The sequence below is a fragment of the Xenopus tropicalis genome, chromosome 3, assembly GCF_000004195.4.
Source record: "Xenopus tropicalis strain Nigerian chromosome 3, UCB_Xtro_10.0, whole genome shotgun sequence".
Classification (NCBI taxonomy): domain Eukaryota; kingdom Metazoa; phylum Chordata; class Amphibia; order Anura; family Pipidae; genus Xenopus; species Xenopus tropicalis.
The window spans coordinates 148,641,070-148,661,212 of NC_030679.2; the positions used below are offsets into that span (position 1 = coordinate 148,641,070).

Here is a 20,143-nt window from a genome sequence, read left to right on the forward strand (position 1 = left end):
AAATTCCCACTCCAGTAGTTGCTCACAGCCATCACCATCTCAAGACCATAGGACGAGAGATACCACCGCTAGACAGCGAAGCTTCTGGGAATGGACATTTTAGGTTAAGGACCCACAGAGCAGTACAGTTACTCCAGATAGACTTGAGGTTGCATAGGGTTTGACAACGTTTTTCTCCCCACTATACCAGCTAGTTCCCTAGCCCATGGATTGGGTATAGGAGGAGAGCTGGAAAAGTAGGTCACTTTTAGGGGGTGGGAGGCTTTCCTTGCAAGACAGACAGGCAAGAAAGGAAGGCAGGAAAGTGGAAAGGCGGCAGTACGGTGGCTCAGTGGTATTGCTGCCTTGTAGCGATCAGGTCCTGAGTTTGATTCCAGCCTGGGCACCACCAGCAAGGAGTTTGTATATTCTTCTGTCTGCATGGAGTCTTCGCAGGTATTTGGCTGCTATTATATTGCCCCTAGTGTGTGAATTTGAAAGGGACCTAGATTGTAAGCTCCACTGGGGCAGGGACTGATGGGAATGATGAATAATGTCTGCAAATACACTGGCACTGACTGATGCCGATTGACACCCTGAGAAAATCTTTGCGGAAGAGCAGGGAGTGAGTGAAGAGACAATTGGCTGCACCCCCATTAGCCCCTCCCTGCCTCTATATACAAATACTTCTCTATATACAAATACTCTTTCCTTGTGTTACACAAAGCTCTCTGGGAGTCAGGTTACAGGCTGGGGCTGCACCTGATTTCTCTGCATGAACTGTGAGTGGAACAGGTACCGTCGGCTCTAGAACCTCAGGAGAAGCTCCAGACTGAAAGAAGAGGCTAAGTTATTCAGAAGGTCCTGACAATCTACAGGCTGGAAACCTCTGGGGCTTCTATAAATCATACACAGGTACCTGCCTCCCCAAACGTGGCTTGGTGACACCTACCTGTGCAGGTGCTACAGGTACTGGGCTCTTATCAGTAGCAGTGGAAGGACCCAGGCATCTGGAAAGCTTCTTAATGAACTACTCAAAGTCCAAGAAGAACTTTCCTTCAACCACAAGGTTTGCTCCCTCAATGATGTGTTGGTGCCAATTAGTAGAGGAGAAAGGTCAAACAGATGGTAGGAAAATGTGGGCACAGTATCCACCAGTGATGCATCTCAGAGCCCTACCTCGGCCGCAGTTGGGTGACTGAGTGCCAAGATGGTGATAGTCCAGGTGTCACTAGCCTCAAACATTGATCAAGTGACTGTTACGTTGCCTGTTAATCTCTTCTATTTGCTTGTATTTCAGGATCTAGGTTTGAAGTCTCCCCCTGGCAGCCATGTCCCAAGGTAAGTGCTTTGGTTACAGTACAAGGGAGCCCCCAACCTGTATCTGAGCCATTGAATAATGGTGCTTTCAGGTGTTTTATTGCCCAAAAGGGAGAACTTCTAAAGCTTGTATAATCAAATACAAGCAGGTCATTCGGAAGCCATAGTAACCCTTCAATGTGTTTCAGGTGGACAAGATCCTGCCAAACCCATCCAGACTCAACCTCAGTGGCAAAGTGCATCAGGGACCTCTCACCCGGGCCAGTATTCTAGACCGTACCCTGTTGTACCCCCAGGAATTGAATCCCTAGTAGAAGTGAGTGGCTCCTCAGATTTTAACTCTGCTGTTTCATTAAGGCAGATTCAAAATTTTTTTTGGGGGGGGGAATTTTATTGCTTCCTCAGCGGGTGCCTACCGGACACCCCTTAGTGCCTCTCCCCCTCACCTCCCCACGTTGAGCTAGCTAAACCTTAACTTACATTTCCCTATCCATCAATAGTAAGTATTTCACCTACTCCAACCTGCCAGGCACTGATCTCTGCTTCTCCCACACATCCCTATTGTGAATTTCTTACTCCTCAACTTATTCTTCCTTATCTATCCACACTTACAGTTCAGCTACTCCAAAGACGATGAATTAAGATACAGAAACATCCCCAACAGTCACTTTAAATTGACAGCGATTGCTGTGGGTTTATATAGGTGTAAGAGTTGGTAGTTGGCCCATAAGGCCGTTGTTGGAATTGGGCAAAAAGTAAAGAAGAGATTGTAAACAGTCCTCCAATTGCCTCCATGTGATTGTCCTTTTACTAGAGTAGAAGCAGGCAAAAGTTTAGTGGGGAAAGAACCAGTGTTCATTGGAAGATTCCAACTGTGGGTAACGTTTATGGGTCAGACCATTAACCTGTAATACAAACGACAGACGTGATCACAACAGGGGCCCTAAAGAGATTCATCTTCATTAAGGTGCCCATACACCTTCAGATCCTGGGGGGACCTTTAGTCCATGGGCTGCCTGAATCTTCTCAATGTTCTAGTGGGGCTGTTAGTGTTTACGGGGCAAACAGCGACGCCAGAATGTATTTCTGTTTAGGAACCATAAAGATTGTTTCATACGGTAAATCAGTAACAGGGACTATTCCCATAAAGGGCTGTTATTCTAGCAGCTCATTTAGTAACAACCACGGGTCTAAGTTAAGAACAATAGTAAATCTTTTATGATGTCAAAGGGATTAGTAGGTGGCATTGTCCTACGTGTGCAGGCACAGAATGTAATGGGTTGCTTTTTATAGTGCTGGCAGGTTATGTGGGGTATATGGTGCCACTAGGGGGCAGTAACATGAGCATACAGTTTCCCTATGGCTGTGGCACAGGCACTTATGTTGCGGAGGGAAAGTTTGCTCAAAGGGGGAAAAAGTACTAGAGAAATGTCCCACTATACACCCCTCTTGTTGGGTTGCAACTCCAGTCTCGCAGAACTCATTGGAAAAGCCATATAATTCAATAGATTCACATTTGTTAGGGAGACGAAGGTGTGGAGTGGGCAATATGTCAGACATACAGGAGAGTAAAACTCCAGTTTCTAGAGTCCGAGAGAGTGACAGGAGTTTATTTTGCCTGATGAAGGGGCTTAAGAGCTCCGAAAGCTTGCAATGTATTTTTAATGGTTAGCCAATATAGGTATCATTTCTACAATGTTAGCCAGTGTCAAAAATAATAAAAAAAAACACAAATACAAGTGTATTTGTGTTTTTTGTAATTATTTTTGATGCTGGCTAACACGGTACTACAGTTTTTGTTTAGCAGAAAGATAAGGAGTCTGGGGTTTCCCTATCAAAGCCACAAACCCACAGGGCGGATAGACTGTTCCTGCACACACAGCCCAGGGGGGAGAGTAGATAAAACCCTCTATTGGGGTTATTATACCTGGTCTGAGCATTTGTAATAAAGATTGGGAACAGATTTGGTCATCTTAAGGCTGCCTGATGGGCAATGTGGATTGGGAGTGGAATTAAGTTTAAAAATCTTACCTCCCTGTGAAGTGGGGGGACCTGGTGCTTCTACACCCCATAGGGTGGGGGGACCTTGTATCTCCTGTGGGACAAACAGTTATGGGGCTTTATAACCAGAAGACTCCATTTGGGCTTGTACATTGGGCACTCAGGGCCTGATTTAATTGCCCCTGAGTATCCATATTAAGGGCAGAATTATCCTAGTAGGGATAAACCATGACTATAAGTAAGAGGTAAAGTAATCCCTTTACAATCGGCACAATTTTGCCAAATATTATAATATACAACCTGCAAATCAAGATCTTTCCCTTTACACTTATCTTTAATCTGTTTTAATAATCCATTAAGGTCCCTAGAGTCCGTACTACCATTTTCTGGCCAGGAGAGGGCGGCATCTTTCCCTTTACCCCATTTGACCCAGGTCGTATGATATTTAATGAGACCTTTATCGTTTAAGGGGTTTTGATTACATATTTCTTCAGGCGTAGCTGGTAAAGGTTCGGGGTCTAAACCGATGGGACATGTTGTCTACGTAGGCAGTAATCCCAAATATACAGAAGAAAAATGAGAATTAGTCCTGTTAGACAAATGCCAAAAAAGAGTATGTTTGCATACGAGAAAAATAGAGAGACTGACAATATCCTTTATCTATGTGAAGTGTACAGTGTGGGGCTTTCTAAACTTTGTAAGGAAGTTCTGTTATATTCACAGATGCCAATAATAATTAGTGATGAGCGAATCTGTTCCTTTTCACTTCGACGAAAAATTTGCGAATCTTTCAAAAGAGCCGCGAAATGGCGAAAATGTCGTGCTGCAAAAAAAATTGTCGCACGGCTATTCTTTTGTCGCCCGCGGCTATTATTTCGTCGCCTGCGGCTATTATTTTGTTGTCCGTGGCTATTATTTCATTGCACGGCTATTCTTTTGTCACACAGCTATTCTTTTGTCGCCCACGGCTATTCTTTTGTCGCCCGTGGCTATTATTTCGTCGCCTGCGGCTATTATTTTGTTGTCCGTGGCTATTATTTCATTGCACGGCTATTCTTTTGTCACACAACTATTCTTTTGTCGCCCGCGGCTATTATTTCGTCGCCTGCGGCTATTATTTTGTTGTCCGTGGCTATTATTTCATTGCACGGCTATTCTTTTGTCACACAGCTATTCTTTTGTCGCCCACGGCTATTCTTTTGTCGCCTGCGGCTATTCTTTTGTTGCCCACAGCTATTATTTTGTCGCCCACGGCTATTATTTTGTCGCCCGCGGCTATTATTTTATTGCACAGCTATTCTTTTGTCGCACAGCTATTCTTTTGACGCACAGCTATTATTTTGTCGCAATGCTATTATTTTGTCGCACGGCTATTATTTTGTCACCCGCGGCTATTATTTCGTCGCACGACTATTCTTTTGACGCCCGCAACAATTTTTGGACGTGCAGCGAATTTTTCTGCAGCAAATTTTTTCATCCATTTCGCGAAACAATCCTCCAATGGCAAAACGCGGAAATTCGCAGAGAGTCCTTGCCTGGCGAAACATTTTGCCCATCACTACTAGTAATATTTATTGAACATCTATGAATTTAAACAGACTCACGGATAGGAAAAGCAGCCATACACCACACACTAAAGTGATTCCCTTCAGAGGACCTGGTCCCCCAAACTCTGGCCTGTTCGGTCGCCCGATAAACAGAAACTGCAGAGTACTCCTGAACTCATACACACTCCATGAAGGAGTTACCAGTTCCCTTATGGACAGGTCATATGAGGGTGTTTTATACTGGGATTACACGCACAGTACGAGGTTCCACCAGGTTAAGTCCCAGCTTGGGTCAGCACTAGTGATGAGTGAATCTGTCCCATTTCGTTTCGCCGGACAATTGGCGAAACCGGGAAAATGTTGCACGTCAAAAAAAATTGTCGCCCGCAGCTATTCTTTTGTCACCTGCAGCTTTTATTTTGTCGCACGGCTATTATTTTGTCGCCCGCAGTTATTATTTTGTCGCACGGCTATTATTTTGTCGCCCGCAGCTATTATTTTGTTGCGCGGCTATTATTTTGTCGCCCGCAGCTATTATTTTGTCGCACGGCTATTATTTTGTCGCCCGCAGCTATTATTTTGTCGCACGGCTATTATTTTGTCGCCCGCAGCTATTATTTTGTTGCGCGGCTATTATTTTGTCGCCCGCAGCTATTATTTTGTTGCGCGGCTATTATTTTGTTGCGCGGCTATTATTTTGTTGCACGGCTATTATTTTGTTGCGTGGCTATTCTTTTGTCGCCTGCAGCTATTCTTTTGTCACGTGGCTATTCTTTTGTCGCGCGGCTATTCTTTTTACGCCTGCAACTATTCTTTTGACGCGGGCGACAATTTTTGGACGCACGGCAAATTTTTTCATCCGTTTCACAAAACAATCCACCAGTGCCGAAACGCAGAACTTCACCGCGAATCCATGCCTGGCGAAACATTTCACCCATCACTAGTCAGCGCCAGTCACATAGTATACGCAACAGTCAGGGACTCTTCTCAACATATAACAGTTCTCAGTTCTCTTTAACATATATACTCATCACAGAGTCTTCTGCAGGATTCCATTTAACATATATACTCCCCAAGAGTCTTCTGCAGGATTCCATTTAACATATATACTCCCCAAGAGTCTTCTGCAGGATTCCATTTAACATATATACTCCCCAAGAGTCTTCTGCAGGATTCCATTTAACATATATACTCCCCAAGAGTCTTCTGCAGGATTCCATTTAACATATATACTCCCCAAGAGTCTTCTGCAGGATTCCATTTAACATATATACTCCCCAAGAGTCTTCTGCAGGATTCCATTTAACATATATACTCCCCAAGAGTCTTCTGCAGGATTCCATTTAACATATATACTCCCCAAGAGTCTTCTGCAGGATTCCATTTAACATATATACTCCCCAAGAGTCTTCTGCAGGATTCCATTTAACATATATACTCCCCAAGAGTCTTCTGCAGGATTCCATTTAACATATATACTCCCCAAGAGTCTTCTGCAGGATTCCATTTAACATATATACTCCCCAAGAGTCTTCTGCAGGATTCCATTTAACATATATACTCCCCAAGAGTCTTCTGCAGGATTCCATTTAACATATATACTCACTAAGAGTCTTCTGCAGGATTCCATATAACATATATACTCCCCAAGAGTCTTCTGCAGGATTCCATTTAACATATATACTCCCCAAGAATCTTCTGCAGGATTCCATTTAACATATATACTCCCCAAGAGTCTTCTGCAGGATTCCATTTAACATATATACTCCCCAAGAGTCTTCTGCAGGATTCCATTTAACATATATACTCCCCAAGAGTCTTCTGCAGGATTCCATTTAACATATATACTCCCCAAGAATCTTCTGCAGGATTCCATTTAACATATATACTCCCCAAGAGTCTTCTGCAGGATTCCATTTAACATATATACTCCCCAAGAGTCTTCTGCAGGATTCCATTTAACATATATACTCCCCAAGAGTCTTCTGCAGGATTCCATTTAACATATATACTCCCCAAGAGTCTTCTGCAGGATTCCATTTAACATATATACTCCCCAAGAGTCTTCTGCAGGATTCCATTTAACATATATACTCATCACAGAGTCTTCTGCAGGATTCCATTTAACATATATACTCACCAAGAGTCTCCTGCAGGTTCACTTACTTCCGTTCCTTCGATCATCCAGCAGTCAGCTTACCATCACGTCGGGACAGTTGCCAAATAACAATGGTCATTTTGACCGAGCAGAACCTTCTTACACAACAAGACCCTGAGACAAGATTCTCGGTATATCAATTGATCAACACTCACTGTTTATCCCATAACTCCCCTTCCTTTTACCTCCCTATAGTCATCATCAATTGCTCTTCCCCATTCCTTGAAACTTACCAACTCATTCCAACATTTGTTGTATCTCCTATATCCGGTTTGATTTCAGTGGGGATTCTTTTTATCCATAAGGGTCACGTCCCATAGACCAAACAAATATTTATGTACTTTATTACCCAAGAATAAATGCACCATCAGAAGTTGTTTCAGAGCCAACATTTTCTTTAAACTTTGCAAAATAGTAGTCGAGCTTCAGTACTGGTTAGTAGGCAGCCAGTTGGTGAACAGCGAAATATTTATAGTATGTTTTATGTTTGCTTTCATTTCCCTGAATCATTTGGTACTAAACACCTAATGGAAATATTTCAATGAAAGGAAATGTTGTTTCGTTGGCCTTCCCTGGTTAATGGATGATACCAATGACAGTAACCATCCTGCTCTTCCTTGTTAGGTCGATGAAGTTACGTTCCGGAAAAAAGGTGAGAAACATGTTGGTGTGAATGGGAAACAGAACCCTGCACTAGGAAGCCAATGCCCCAATGCTATCCCTAACTAACGAGATCTTCTGCCTAACTTGACTGATATGTAAACAAGGTGAAAAACTGGGAAAGTGATTGGGTTGGAAGACCAGTTGGCTGCCGGTTCAAGTAAGACCAGGGCGGCAGTTGGTAACTCCCTAACTTGGTCTTATCTCCGACAGTGAATATCTTCTTGTGGGGAAATGCCCACAACCAATGGCAGCCACATTTTACTGCTGGCGTTACTAGTTTTCACCCCAAAAATTTCTGGGTCAGCCTGTGACAAGTGGTTGCCACCTTCCAATCTCTCTTTTTTTTTATCAAACTGTTTCCAGTTTTCGAGACTCCTGATGGCCAAATCCTCTATTCTGTGAAACAGGACTGGGAGTGCTGTGGCAACCCTCTGATACTCAAGTTAAAAGACCCTAATAAACAGGAGGTTCTACATGCACATTTATTGGCTGAAAGTAAATGCTGCAGCTCCTTCAAAGAGGTGAGTCCTTCCCATAGGGTAAGGCTATTCCTGATCCCATATCCCAGAAGAATTGAGGGGCCAATGGGGTTCCTGACCGATGTACAATATCAATATATGTGTGAGATACAGATCATTATCCCCAAGGTTTGGGGGTGCAAGAGTATAGGGGGGCCAGTGGGGTCCCTGACTGATGTACAATATCAATATATGTGTGAGATACAGATCATTATCCCCAAGGTTTGGGGGTGCAGGAGTATAGGGGGGCCAGTGGGGTCCCTGACTGATGTACAATATATGTGTGAGATACAGATCATTATCCCCAAGGTTTGGGGGTGCAGGAGTATAGGGGGGCCAGTGGGGTCCCTGACTGATGTACAATATCAATATATGTGTGAGATACAGATCATTATTCCCAAGGTTTGGGGGTGCAGGAGTATAGGGGGGCCAGTGGGGTCCCTCACTGATGTACAATATCAATATATGTGTGAGATACAGATCATTATCCCCAAGGTTTGGGGGTGCAGGAGTATAGGGGGGCCAGTGGGGTTCCTGACTGATGTAGATTGTAAGCTCTCTTCCCCCGAGCCACTGGTTGGGGGTCACTGACTTAGATCATTCTTTTCCAGCTGCAGGTTGAAGCCCCGCCAGGGTACCCCATTGCTTTTGTGAGTTACCGTGAAGGACATGGCCTGCAATTTGCCATCCTTAATAAACAGCGGGAGCCCATATACTCGTATCAGATCACATCTTTTTCCGCCCCGAAGAATCCCACTGAGGTACAAGAAAATAACCAATTAGAGAAGTCGCAATACACTGTATATATATATGCATGTGTATGTTTTAGTCATTCCAGATAATGGGACTGGTCGTAGACAGTTGCACCCACAGTAGACACCCAAAGCTGAGGCAAAGTCTACTCAATGCAGCTGGTCCAAATCCACTATTATGTTGAGGCAAGGTTTTATGGTGGTGGGTGTGTTTGGCCTATCCCTCTGCCCATGTTCCTGGACCCTTTCTCCTCACTGAAGCCTCATTTACTCAGCTAGCTAAGTTGAGTAAGAACTAAGGTGAGAACTAAGTTGAGTAAGAACTAAGGTGAGGACTAAGTTGAGTAAGAACTAAGGTGAGAACTAAGTTGAGTAAGAACTAAGGTGAGAACTAAGTTGAGTAAGAACTAAGGTGAGAACTAAGTTGAGTAAGAACTAAGGTGAGGACTAAGTTGAGTAAGAACTAAGGTGAGAACTAAGTTGAGTAAGAACTAAGGTAAGGACTAAGTTGAGTAAGAACTAAGGTGAGAACTAAGTTGAGTAAGAACTAAGGTGAGAACTAAGTTGAGTAAGAACTAAGGTGAGAACTAAGTTGAGTAAGAACTACAGTGAGAACTAAGTTGAGTAAGAATTAAGGTGAGAACTAAGTTGAGTAAGAACTAAGGTGAGAACTAAGTTGAGTAAGAACTAAGGTGAGAACTAAGTTGAGTAAGAACTAAGGTGAGGACTAAGTTGAGTAAGAACTAAGGTGAGAACTAAGTTGAGTAAGAACTAAGGTGAGGACTAAGTTGAGTAAGAACTAAGGTGAGAACTAAGTTGAGTAAGAACTAAGGTGAGAACTAAGTTGAGTTCAACAGAAGTGCCCTGAGACTAGCTGCCCTTTCTACATGATGTTGGATAATAAGACTCTCTCTGGGTAGTTCCCTAAGGTGTTCCCAAGGTGTTTTAGTGGTGTGTGTGTAACCCTAATTTGGCTACTGTTGTATTTTAACACGCAACTCCCTGCGTGTGGCGCTACAGAAGCCAGGAGCCCCCACTTATTATGGGGGACAGGTATGATATAAATTAATGGCGTGCCTCCACCCAGGGCAGGTATAGGTAGGACTATATGTCTCCTCCCTGGGAAAACTCTATGAGGTCCTCCTTGGACCTGGACTCCCTGCAACTCCCGGTACCTTGCCCCTCCCTTGGGGTAGCTGGTAACCGGGCAGTTGAGGATCCTCAGTATATGAACAGCCAAGACACCAGTTATGATGATGAACCAGATGAACTTGTTTATTGATGCAGGCAGAACACTTCAGAGGATGTCACACCGACGGCTCAAGTCACACTCTCTCTCTTTGGGCTACCCCCGGTACTCCCGGATGCTTCCACCTAGGAACTCACCCCGGTCCACGCGTAGGGCCCCTTCACTGGGAACACTCCCAGGTGCTGACTTGGCTCCCCTTACTACATACTACAGGTCCTGAACTCCAGCCATGAGTGCTGGGGGGGGTCTTAACCCCTCTCTCTCCTGTTGGGGCTATCTCTGCCCATTCTCTCTAACCTGCCTGTCACTTCTAGAGTGACCTATTACAGTACCTCCTGTACTAGAACACAACCTGCTGTACACCTCTTTACAAGAGGCAGTCCCAGGACTAAAACCTTCATAAAATGGATGTCATCCCTTTTTACATTGCAGCACACTGCCACCTAGTGGTTGCTGCTGAACAACAGGGAAACTCCCTTTTCACACATAAACAGCTAGGACCACCTTTAGGTGTCCATAACCCATAAGGCTACCCTCTGGTGCCTGTCTAAAGGGGAACTCATCCTGAAGGGGCCCAATTCTTTGGGGTCCCTGCAGTTGTGTTTGGCCTATCCCTCTGCCCATGATCCTGGATTCTTTGTCCTCATTGAAGCCTCATCTTCTCAGCAAGCTAGTTGAGTAAGAACTAAGCTGAGAACTAACTAAGGTAAGTTCAATAGAAGCTGCCCTGACACTAGCTAGCCTACATGATGTTGGATATTAAGACTCTCATATTGGGCAGTTCCCTAAGGTTGTGGTTTTTAGGCCCTTGTCACCATCATCTGCCCCTTTCATTAGCCAAAAGGGGCTTGGGCCAACTACTCACTTCCTTATATGGACTTCCTACGGCAATCTCCTCCTTCTTGATTGACAAGAAGGGATGGCTGTTAGGAGGACCTTTGGGAACTCTCTGACCCAGGCTGCCATCTTGTGAGTAAAATCAGCAACAACTAAATATACTTTAGTTATATATGGTGGTGGAGAGTCCATGGAAATCCTGCATTGAAACGTTAGCTTGGGGAAAAAAATTACACTTTCATGGGGAAAATGATCCCAAAGAGAAGGCTGAGTAACATAAAATGGATCAAGCATAAAAATGTGACTATCCTACAATGACCCAGTCACAATACATATATTTACGTATAATGTACAGTTGGGTCATTTCCCTATGGGACCAAACTATAAATTATATCCTTATAGGCAGTACTTAGTGATGTCATCAGTTATAATCCTTGTTTAGTGATGTCAATTCTGTCACATGACTCACTGAAACCTGTATATTACAATAAATAAAGTACCCCTTGTTGTAAAGTATGAGAATATTATAAGTCACCGTGAAGTTCCATGATGGTCTTGTGCTTCTCTATATGGCCATGGAACTTCTCTGTGGCTTATAATATCCCTATATGTTACAATAGGGGGTACTTTATTCACTATATATTATAAGGAACTCCTCGGGGGCTTATAATATCCCTATATGTTACAATAGGGGGCACTTTATTCACTATATATTATAAGGAACCCCTCGGGGGCTTATAATATCCCTATATGTTACAATAGGGGGCACTTTATTCACTATATATTATAAGGAACTCCTCGGGGCTTATAATATCCCTATATGTTACAATAGGGGGCACTTTATTCACTATATATTATAAGGAACTCCTTGGGGACTTATAATATCCCTATATGCTACAATAGGGGGCACTTTATTCACTATATATTATAAGGAACTCCCCGGGGACTTAAAATATCCCTATATGCTACAATAGGGGGCACTTTATTCACTATATATTATAAGGAACTCCCCGGGGACTTATAATATCCCTATATGTTACAATAGGGGGTACTTTATTCACTATATATTATAAGGAACTCCCCGGGGACTTAAAATATCCCTATATGCTACAATAGGGGGCACTTTATTCACTATATATTATAAGGAACTCCCCGGGGACTTATAATATCCCTATATGTTACAATAGGGGGCACTTTATTCACTATATATTATAAGGAACTCCCCGGGGGCTTATAATATCCCTATATGTTACAATAGGGGGCACTTTATTCACTATATATTATAAGGAACTCCTCGGGGGCTTATAATATCCCTATATGTTACAATAGGGGGCACTTTATTCACTATATATTATAAGGAACTCCCCGGGGGCTTATAATATCCCTATATGTTACAATAGGGGGTACTTTATTCACTATATATTATAAGGAACTCCTCGGGGGCTTATAATATCCCTATATGTTACAATAGGGGGCACTTTATTCACTATATATTATAAGGAACCCCTCGGGGGCTTATAATATCCCTATATGTTACAATAGGGGGCACTTTATTCACTATATATTATAAGGAACTCCTCGGGCTTATAATATCCCTATATGTTACAATAGGGGGCACTTTATTCACTATATATTATAAGGAACTCCTCGGGGGCTTATAATATCCCTATATGTTACAATAGGGGGCACTTTATTCACTATATATTATAAGGAACTCCTCGGGGGCTTATAATATCCCTATATGTTACAATAGGGGGCACTTTATTCACTATATATTATAAGGAACTCCTGGGGACTTATAATATCCCTATATGCTACAATAGGGGGTACTTTATTCACTATATATTATAAGGAACTCCCGGGGACTTATAATATCCCTATATGCTACAATAGGGGGTACTTTATTCACTATATATTATAAGGAACTCCCCGGGGACTTATAATATCCCTATATGCTACAATAGGGGGTACTTTATTCACTATATATTATAAGGAACTCCTCGGGGGCTTATAATATCCCTATATGTTACAATAGGGGGCACTTTATTCACTATATATTATAAGGAACTCCTCGGGGACTTATAATATCCCTATATGTTACAATAGGGGGTACTTTATTCACTATATATTATAAGGAACTCCTCGGGGGCTTATAATATCCCTATATGTTACAATAGGGGGCACTTTATTCACTATATATTATAAGGAATTCCTCTGTGATTTGTAATATGACTGTATATATTATCATTATCCCCAAGGTTTGGGGGAGCAGGAGTATAGGGGGGCCAGTGGGGTCCCTGACTGATGTACAGTATCAATATATGTGTGAGATACAGATCATTATCCCCAAGGTTTGGGGGTGCAGGAGTATAGGGGGGCCAGTGGGGTCCCTGACTGATGTACAGTATCAATATATGTGTGAGATACAGATCATTATCCCCAAGGTTTGGGGGTGCAGGAGTATAGGGGGGCCAGTGGGGTCCCTGACTGATGTACAATATATGTGTGAGATACAGATCATTATGCCCAAGGTTTGGGGGTGCAGGAGTATAGGGGGGCCAGTGGGGTTTCTCTTCCAAATATCTCCATCGGTAGGCCCCATACATGGACCAATAAGCTGAGCCGCAGTCAAATGTAAAAAGAGCAACACAAGCACCATAAAGATTCATGAAGGACCCAAATAAGGGCTGTGATTGGCTATTAGGGGCCTCTATGCACCCTATCAGCTTACAGGGGCTTTATTTGGTAGGAAATCTTGTTTTTATTCAACCAAAACTTGCCCCCAAGTCAGGAATTCAAACATAACTACCTGGTTTGGGGGCACTGAGAGCAACACCCAAGGGGTTGTGAGGAACATGTTGCCCCCGAGCCACTGGTTGGGGATCACTTAGATCATTCTTTTCCTGTTGCAGGTTGCAGCCCCGCCGAGGGACCCCACCAATTTTGGGGGTTTCCATTATGGATATGACCTGCTATTCTCCATCAGTGATGAACAGCGGAAGCCAATTTTCACTTCGCAGGTTTCATCTCTTTCCTTCCCGTTTCATCCCACTGAGGTACAAGAAAATAACCAATTAGAGAAGTCGCAATATACAGTATATATATGCATGTGTATGTTGTAGTCATTCCAGATGATGGGACTGGTCGTAGACAGTAGCACCCACAGTAGACACCCAAAGCTGAGGCAAAGTCTACTCAATGCAGCTGGTCCAAATCCACTATTATGTTGAGGCAAGGTTTTATGGTGGTGGGTGTGTTTGGCCTATCCCTCTGCCCATGTTCCTGGACCCTTTCTCCTCACTGAAGCCTCATCTACTCAGCTAGCTCAGTTGAGTAAGAACTAAGGTGAGAACTAAGTTGAGTAAGAACTAAGGTGAGGACTAAGGTAGGTTCAACAGAAGCTGCCCTGACACAAAGGAAAATACCCACAAAAACCTCTAAAACCACAAAGCAAAGGAAGGTCTTCCAGTTGTAAAAGGGACATCCAACATTGACCTCTACAGGGTCTCAACCCTTTAATCACAGGTTTAATCCCATTCTTATCCTGCCTGCTCTTTATTCATCAGATCTGCAGTGTCCAGGGGAGTCACCCCATTGGGCGGATATTAAAGATCAAAGGAAAACCCTCAAAGATTGTCATTCAATTCCCCAGGGACCTGGAGGCTAAAATGAAAGCTGTGATACTGGTGACCTACCTCTATATGGTGAGTGTTCCCCCCCAACACCTCATACCCTATTCACTAATCCTGGGCGTTATTGGCTGTAATCCTGCCTTATTACTAATACTGAATATACATTTCCCAACTAATCCTCACACTGCAAAAACTTCTCACTCTCAAACCCAGAAGCGCAGAAAGCCATAATGTATCTCTGCAAGTACTCTTCACTTTCCCCAGGCCCGGATTTGTGGCGAGGCCACAAAGGCCCGGGCCTAGGGCGGCACATACACAGGGGCGGCATGCCGCAAGCAAATTTTAACATTTTGCTCCCATACGGTATGGGAGTTCTAAGTTAGGCGTTTGCGCATGCGCATTAGCGGTCCCGAGGGGGCCTTGTTCGCGCATTCGCAAGTTAGGCGCCTGCGCATTCGCGTTTTCGCGGCGGCAGTGGGGGGGGCGCCGAATGGAGGCGGCCTTGGGGCGCGCCAAGTAGAAATCCGGCCCTGACTTTCCCCCACTATTGCCCCATATAACCCTCCCTATAATGCCTCCTATTGCTCCATATACCCCTCCCTATAACTCCTCCTATTGCTCCATATACCCCTCCCTATAACTCCTCCTATTGCTCCATATAACACTTACTATAATTCCTACTATTGCTCCATATAACCCCTCCCTCTAACTCCTCCTATTGCTCCATATAACCCTTACTATAACTCCTCCTATTGCTCCATATACCCCTCCCTATAACTCCTCCTATTGCTCCATATAACCCTTACTATAACTCCTCCTATTGCTCCATATACCCCTCCCTAAACCTCCTCCTATTGCTTCATATAACCCTTACTATAACTCCTCCTATTGCTCCATATAACCCTTACTATAACTCCTCCTATTGCTCCATATAACCCTTACAATAACTCCTACTATTGCTCCATATACCCCTCCCTCTAACTCCTCCTATTGCTCCATATACCCCTCCCTATAACTCCTCCTATTGCTCCATATATCCCTCCCTATAACCCCTCCTATTGCTCCATATACCCCTCCCTATAACCCCTCCTATTGCTCCATATAACCCTCTCTATAACTCCTCCTATTGCTCCATATAACCCTCTCTATAACTCCTCCTATTGCTCCATATAACCCTCTCTATAACTCCTCCTATTGCTCCATATAACCCTCTCTATAACTCCCCCTATTGCTCCATATACCCCTCCCTATAACTCCTCCTATTGCTCCATATACCCCTCCCTATAACCCCTCCTATTGCACCATATAACCCCTCCCTATAACCCCTCCTATTGCTCCATATACCCCTCCCTATAACTCCTCCTATTGCTCCATATACCCCTCCCTGTAACTCCTCCTATTGCTCCATATAACCCCTCCCTATAACCCCTCCTATTGCTCCATATACCCCTCCCTATAACCCCTCCTATTGCTCCATATAACCCCTCCCTATAACCCCTCCTATTGCTCCATATAACCCCTCCTATTGCTCCATATAACCCCTCCCTATAACCCCTCCTATTGCTCCATATACCCCTCCCTATAACTCCTCCTATTGCTCCATATAACCCTCCCTATAACTCCTCCCATTGCCCCATATACCCCTCCCTATAACCCCTCCCATTGCTCCATATAACTCTCCCTATAACTCCTCCCATTGCTCCATATACCCCTCCCTATAACTGCTCCTATTGCTCCATATACCCCTCCCTATAACTCCTCCTATTTCTCCATATACCCCTCCCTATAATTCCTCCTTAATCCATACAACTGTCATTAACTTATACTATTGTTCTATAGAATCCCACCACTTATCTTCTTCCTCTGCCCTCCTCTTGCTGATTGTTATATCCCCCATAACTACTTACCCTATTACCTCTATTACTAAATAGATCCATTACTTTTTAAGAAATATTTCTCTGTTTACAGCAATGTGAAGTGGATGGGATCAACAGCCAAAACACTGTAGAGCAGCCAGCCCAGTGCTGATAAAGTTCTGCTAATGGGGGATGGCCCACCTGCCTCCCAACATTCAGTGCAGTGATGCCATCCTCTTAGGGCCCTGGGAACCTACCTACATATGACTGGTTCCATCCCTGCTCATAATAACCTTAATCTATTGTATTATTTGCTGTAAATCTGTGAAAAAAGTTCACATTTCTGGGTTAATTCAATAAATTTGATTATTTTTGTTGGGCCATGCATTTTTATTCTATATTTATATTTTTCACTTACTCCCAGGTACTTGATTTTGTACAATGAGTGCTCCTCATTGGATTTCTATGTATCCCTTTATAAAAGCATTAGGGCCACCCTATGTGGTGTGACTCCCATTAGATGCTCCCAGAACCTTCAGGCCTTCTGACGGTCTCTAAAAATCCACCTTTTCAATTTCTCCTACATCCTGAGCCCTCAGCAACTTGCCCTCCATTCTATCCCTTTACTCTTCCCTTATATACACAATAAAACTGGCTTTACAGGTTTTACTATGCACTTACCATTCCTATCTGAAACAACAGGACCTTGACAACCACGCTTGGACGCCCTTACAGCACGTCACATTTCCACTACCTATTAGACTGTAAGCTCCAGCGAGCAAACAAACCACAAGTAAAAGGGGACATTAGCTTTTCCAAAACATATAAATTATATAAGTGTTTTAAAGCAGCAATCAACAAAGCACAAATAGGAACTGATTGTTTCACATGCAAAGACTAATCCCAGTACAAATGGTTCTTATCATAAGGACTGTTGGCTGCTGGTTGATGTTTAATGGCAGATTCCCCGACAGTGACAGCTGCTCTATTTCTGGCCATATTTCTGGGGACCACATCAACGAGCCGATGCGGTCCCCGATCCGACTGGATTTTCTAACCTCGCCGATCGACATCTGGCCAATTTCAGGCCAGATATCGGTCAGCCAGGCTGCTCAGTTCTGCCCATACACGGGCTGATTAGCTGCCGAATCGGTCCAAGGGACCCATATCGGCAGCTATAATCGGCCCGTGTATGGGGACCTTTATATTTGCATCACAGATTTACAGTGGAGTTGTGTCTCTTTCATAAGAAAGGTCCCTGGAGGATTTCCAATCACACAAGTAAGAACATGCGGAACACCATCTCTGCCCAACTCTGTCTCTATATGATTTCATAAGATTTATTTTTGAAAGGAAATGACAGATGAACGAGAGTGCTCTGGAGGGATTTCATGGTTGTATTGCCCCTACCAACCTAACCGATTGGTGGGAGGTTTATAGGACTTGGCACAGTGATAGGAATGGAGTGGGGAAGTGCAGGTAAAATCCCTAAATAGTAATGCTTTACTAAAGTGACTGTGGGTCCATGGACTGATAGTTCCCCCATCAACAGAGGGTTCCGAGATGCAGGAGAAGATCAGGGAATCAGACTAAAGACAGTAGCTGCTCCCATCCAGTTAATGCCTTGGGACCATTTTGAATACTGTTTCCTTCTGTTACACAAGTCTATCTAGGAGTTACGCTACAGAGCTGGGGAGATGCCAGGTTCATGTAGATCAAGAATTTAGGACTAAGAAGGTATCTATCTACCAAGCTTTTTGGTTTTCTGCAACAGCAACAAGGAACTTGACTGTGTCATATCTAACAGAAATCTGCAGTAGAAGGCTTGATCATTGTGGCTTGAGCATTGTGTTTCTTGGCTACATCTGATTGGCTGCAGCTGTCTGTGGAACTGGTTAGTGGTAGGACCAAGGCTTTTGGAAGCTTCCCAGAAAACTGTGTTTAAATGGAACCTTAGATGACTATTGATGCCCCACAGAGCTCTGCCTCAGCTACAGGCAGGTCTATATGGCGTGACGACCGTCTCAAACACGGATCTTGATAAATGCATGCAAACTGGGAGTCTATCTTGTGTTTCCTTGTGTTTTAGGTCATAAAACCAAGACCTCCTCCTCCTGGCAGACATTTCCAACAGTATGTGTTCCTCAGCCCCTCTGCCTTATTCATTGTTCCACTCTTTTGTCTTGTAATTCTAATAAGTTGCAAATATAGACATGTGAGTAAATCAACTGCAAAAAAAGAGTGACACTTTATGGCAGTGATCCCCAACCAGTGGCTCAGGGGTAACATGTTGCTCCCAAACCCCTTGGATGTTGCTCCCAGTGGCCTCAAAGCAGGGAGTTATTTTTGAATTCCTGGTTTGGAGGCAAGTTTTGGTTGAATAAAACCAGTTGTACTGCCAACCAGAGCCTCCTATAGATTGCCAGTCTATATAGGGGCTACCAAATACCCAATCACAGCCCTTATTTGGCACCTCAGGAACTTTTTTCTGCTTGTGTTGCTTTCAAACTCTTTTTACATTTGAACGTGGCCTATGGGTAATACTATTTGGGAACCCCTGATTTATGATAACAGTCTCCCCATTTTATCACATGACTTAGGGATACCATAAAGGTCAGACACATTTTTTATTTTATCCACTTAAATTAGCTTTTTTCCTACCCAAAACCATTCTTAGCCTCATTTTTACCATGTATTTCTTAAGGTTAAGGTTGTAGACACGTTTGGAAAGCACCAGTGGTCCCTCAGTTACTGAGCTCTACTGTATTATACTCTTATTTTATATTTACTATTCCACCTTAAAACCAGACACATAATTCTTATGAGCAGGACATTTCCATGTTTAACAGATGTACAAGACCCTGCTATGCCCATCAAGATGCAGCCCCAGGGGCACAGTGTATCTGGGACCCCTCAGCAGTATTATTGGGCCCCATCCTATCGTACCCCCAGGGCTTGAACCCCTCGTAGAGGTGAGTAAATTAAAATCAGAGTTCATTGGTGCAGTTAGATAAATTATTCTTAGGGGTGTTCCATTTACTCATACGGTTCTACCCAAAACCACTCACTGTTTCCTCCCTCCTCCCCCTGTTCTACCAGCACTGCTTCACCTACTCCTGAGTATTTCTCCTACCCCTCCATGCATTTAGCCTTAGAAGCTGACAATGTATATGTAATATATCAGGGGGAAACCAAGGGAGCGACACAGAGAAAGCCATGAAACACCAGTCAGACTAGTCGGGTCTCTGCTTTTGGTCAGTCCTCTACTCTGTAACTGCTGTTACAGAGTAGAGGACTGACCAAAAGCAGAGACCCGACTAGAAAAGAATTATGAGGATGATGAGGGAGGAGGCAAAGGGGATCATTATTACTCCCATTAAGTTCCATTTCCTGGGTAACAGTATGACCAATGTAGTTCTCTAGTTTGGCCACTAGATGGCTGTATAAAAGGCCTCTGTCTTATATACAGCCATCTAGTGGCCAAACTAGAGAACTACATTGCTCAGCACTAGAGAACTACATTGCTCAGCACTAGAGAACTACATTGCTCAGCGCTAGAGAACTACATTGCTCAGTGCTAGAGAACTACATTGCACAGTGCAGGTGAGACAGATAGAGTTAACTAGTTGAG

At 43.6% G+C, this 20,143-nt stretch overlaps 1 protein-coding gene across 1 annotated transcript; it reads left to right on the forward strand.

Moving 5' to 3' along the window:
- Positions 1 to 721: 721 nt before the first annotated feature.
- On the forward strand, positions 722 to 16,854 carry LOC116409592 (phospholipid scramblase 1-like). Its single transcript, XM_031898321.1, has 9 exons — positions 722 to 761; positions 1,280 to 1,320; positions 1,488 to 1,615; positions 7,630 to 7,657; positions 8,032 to 8,189; positions 8,798 to 8,947; positions 13,937 to 14,080; positions 14,591 to 14,728; positions 16,625 to 16,854. Exons 2-9 carry the CDS (start codon positions 1,311 to 1,313, stop codon positions 16,682 to 16,684), a joined length of 816 nt encoding a protein of 271 aa, XP_031754181.1. The 5' UTR covers positions 722 to 761; positions 1,280 to 1,310; the 3' UTR covers positions 16,685 to 16,854.
- The last annotated feature ends 3,289 nt before the right edge of the window (positions 16,855 to 20,143 follow it).

Coding starts and splice junctions, on each gene's coding strand:
- LOC116409592 (XM_031898321.1), top strand. Junction 1,616..7,629: donor GAATTGAATCCCTAGTAGAA/GTGAGTGGCTCC, acceptor CTTCCTTGTTAG/GTCGATGAAGTTACGTTCCG. Junction 14,729..16,624: donor TGGTGACCTACCTCTATATG/GTGAGTGTTCCC, acceptor CTCTGTTTACAG/CAATGTGAAGTGGATGGGAT.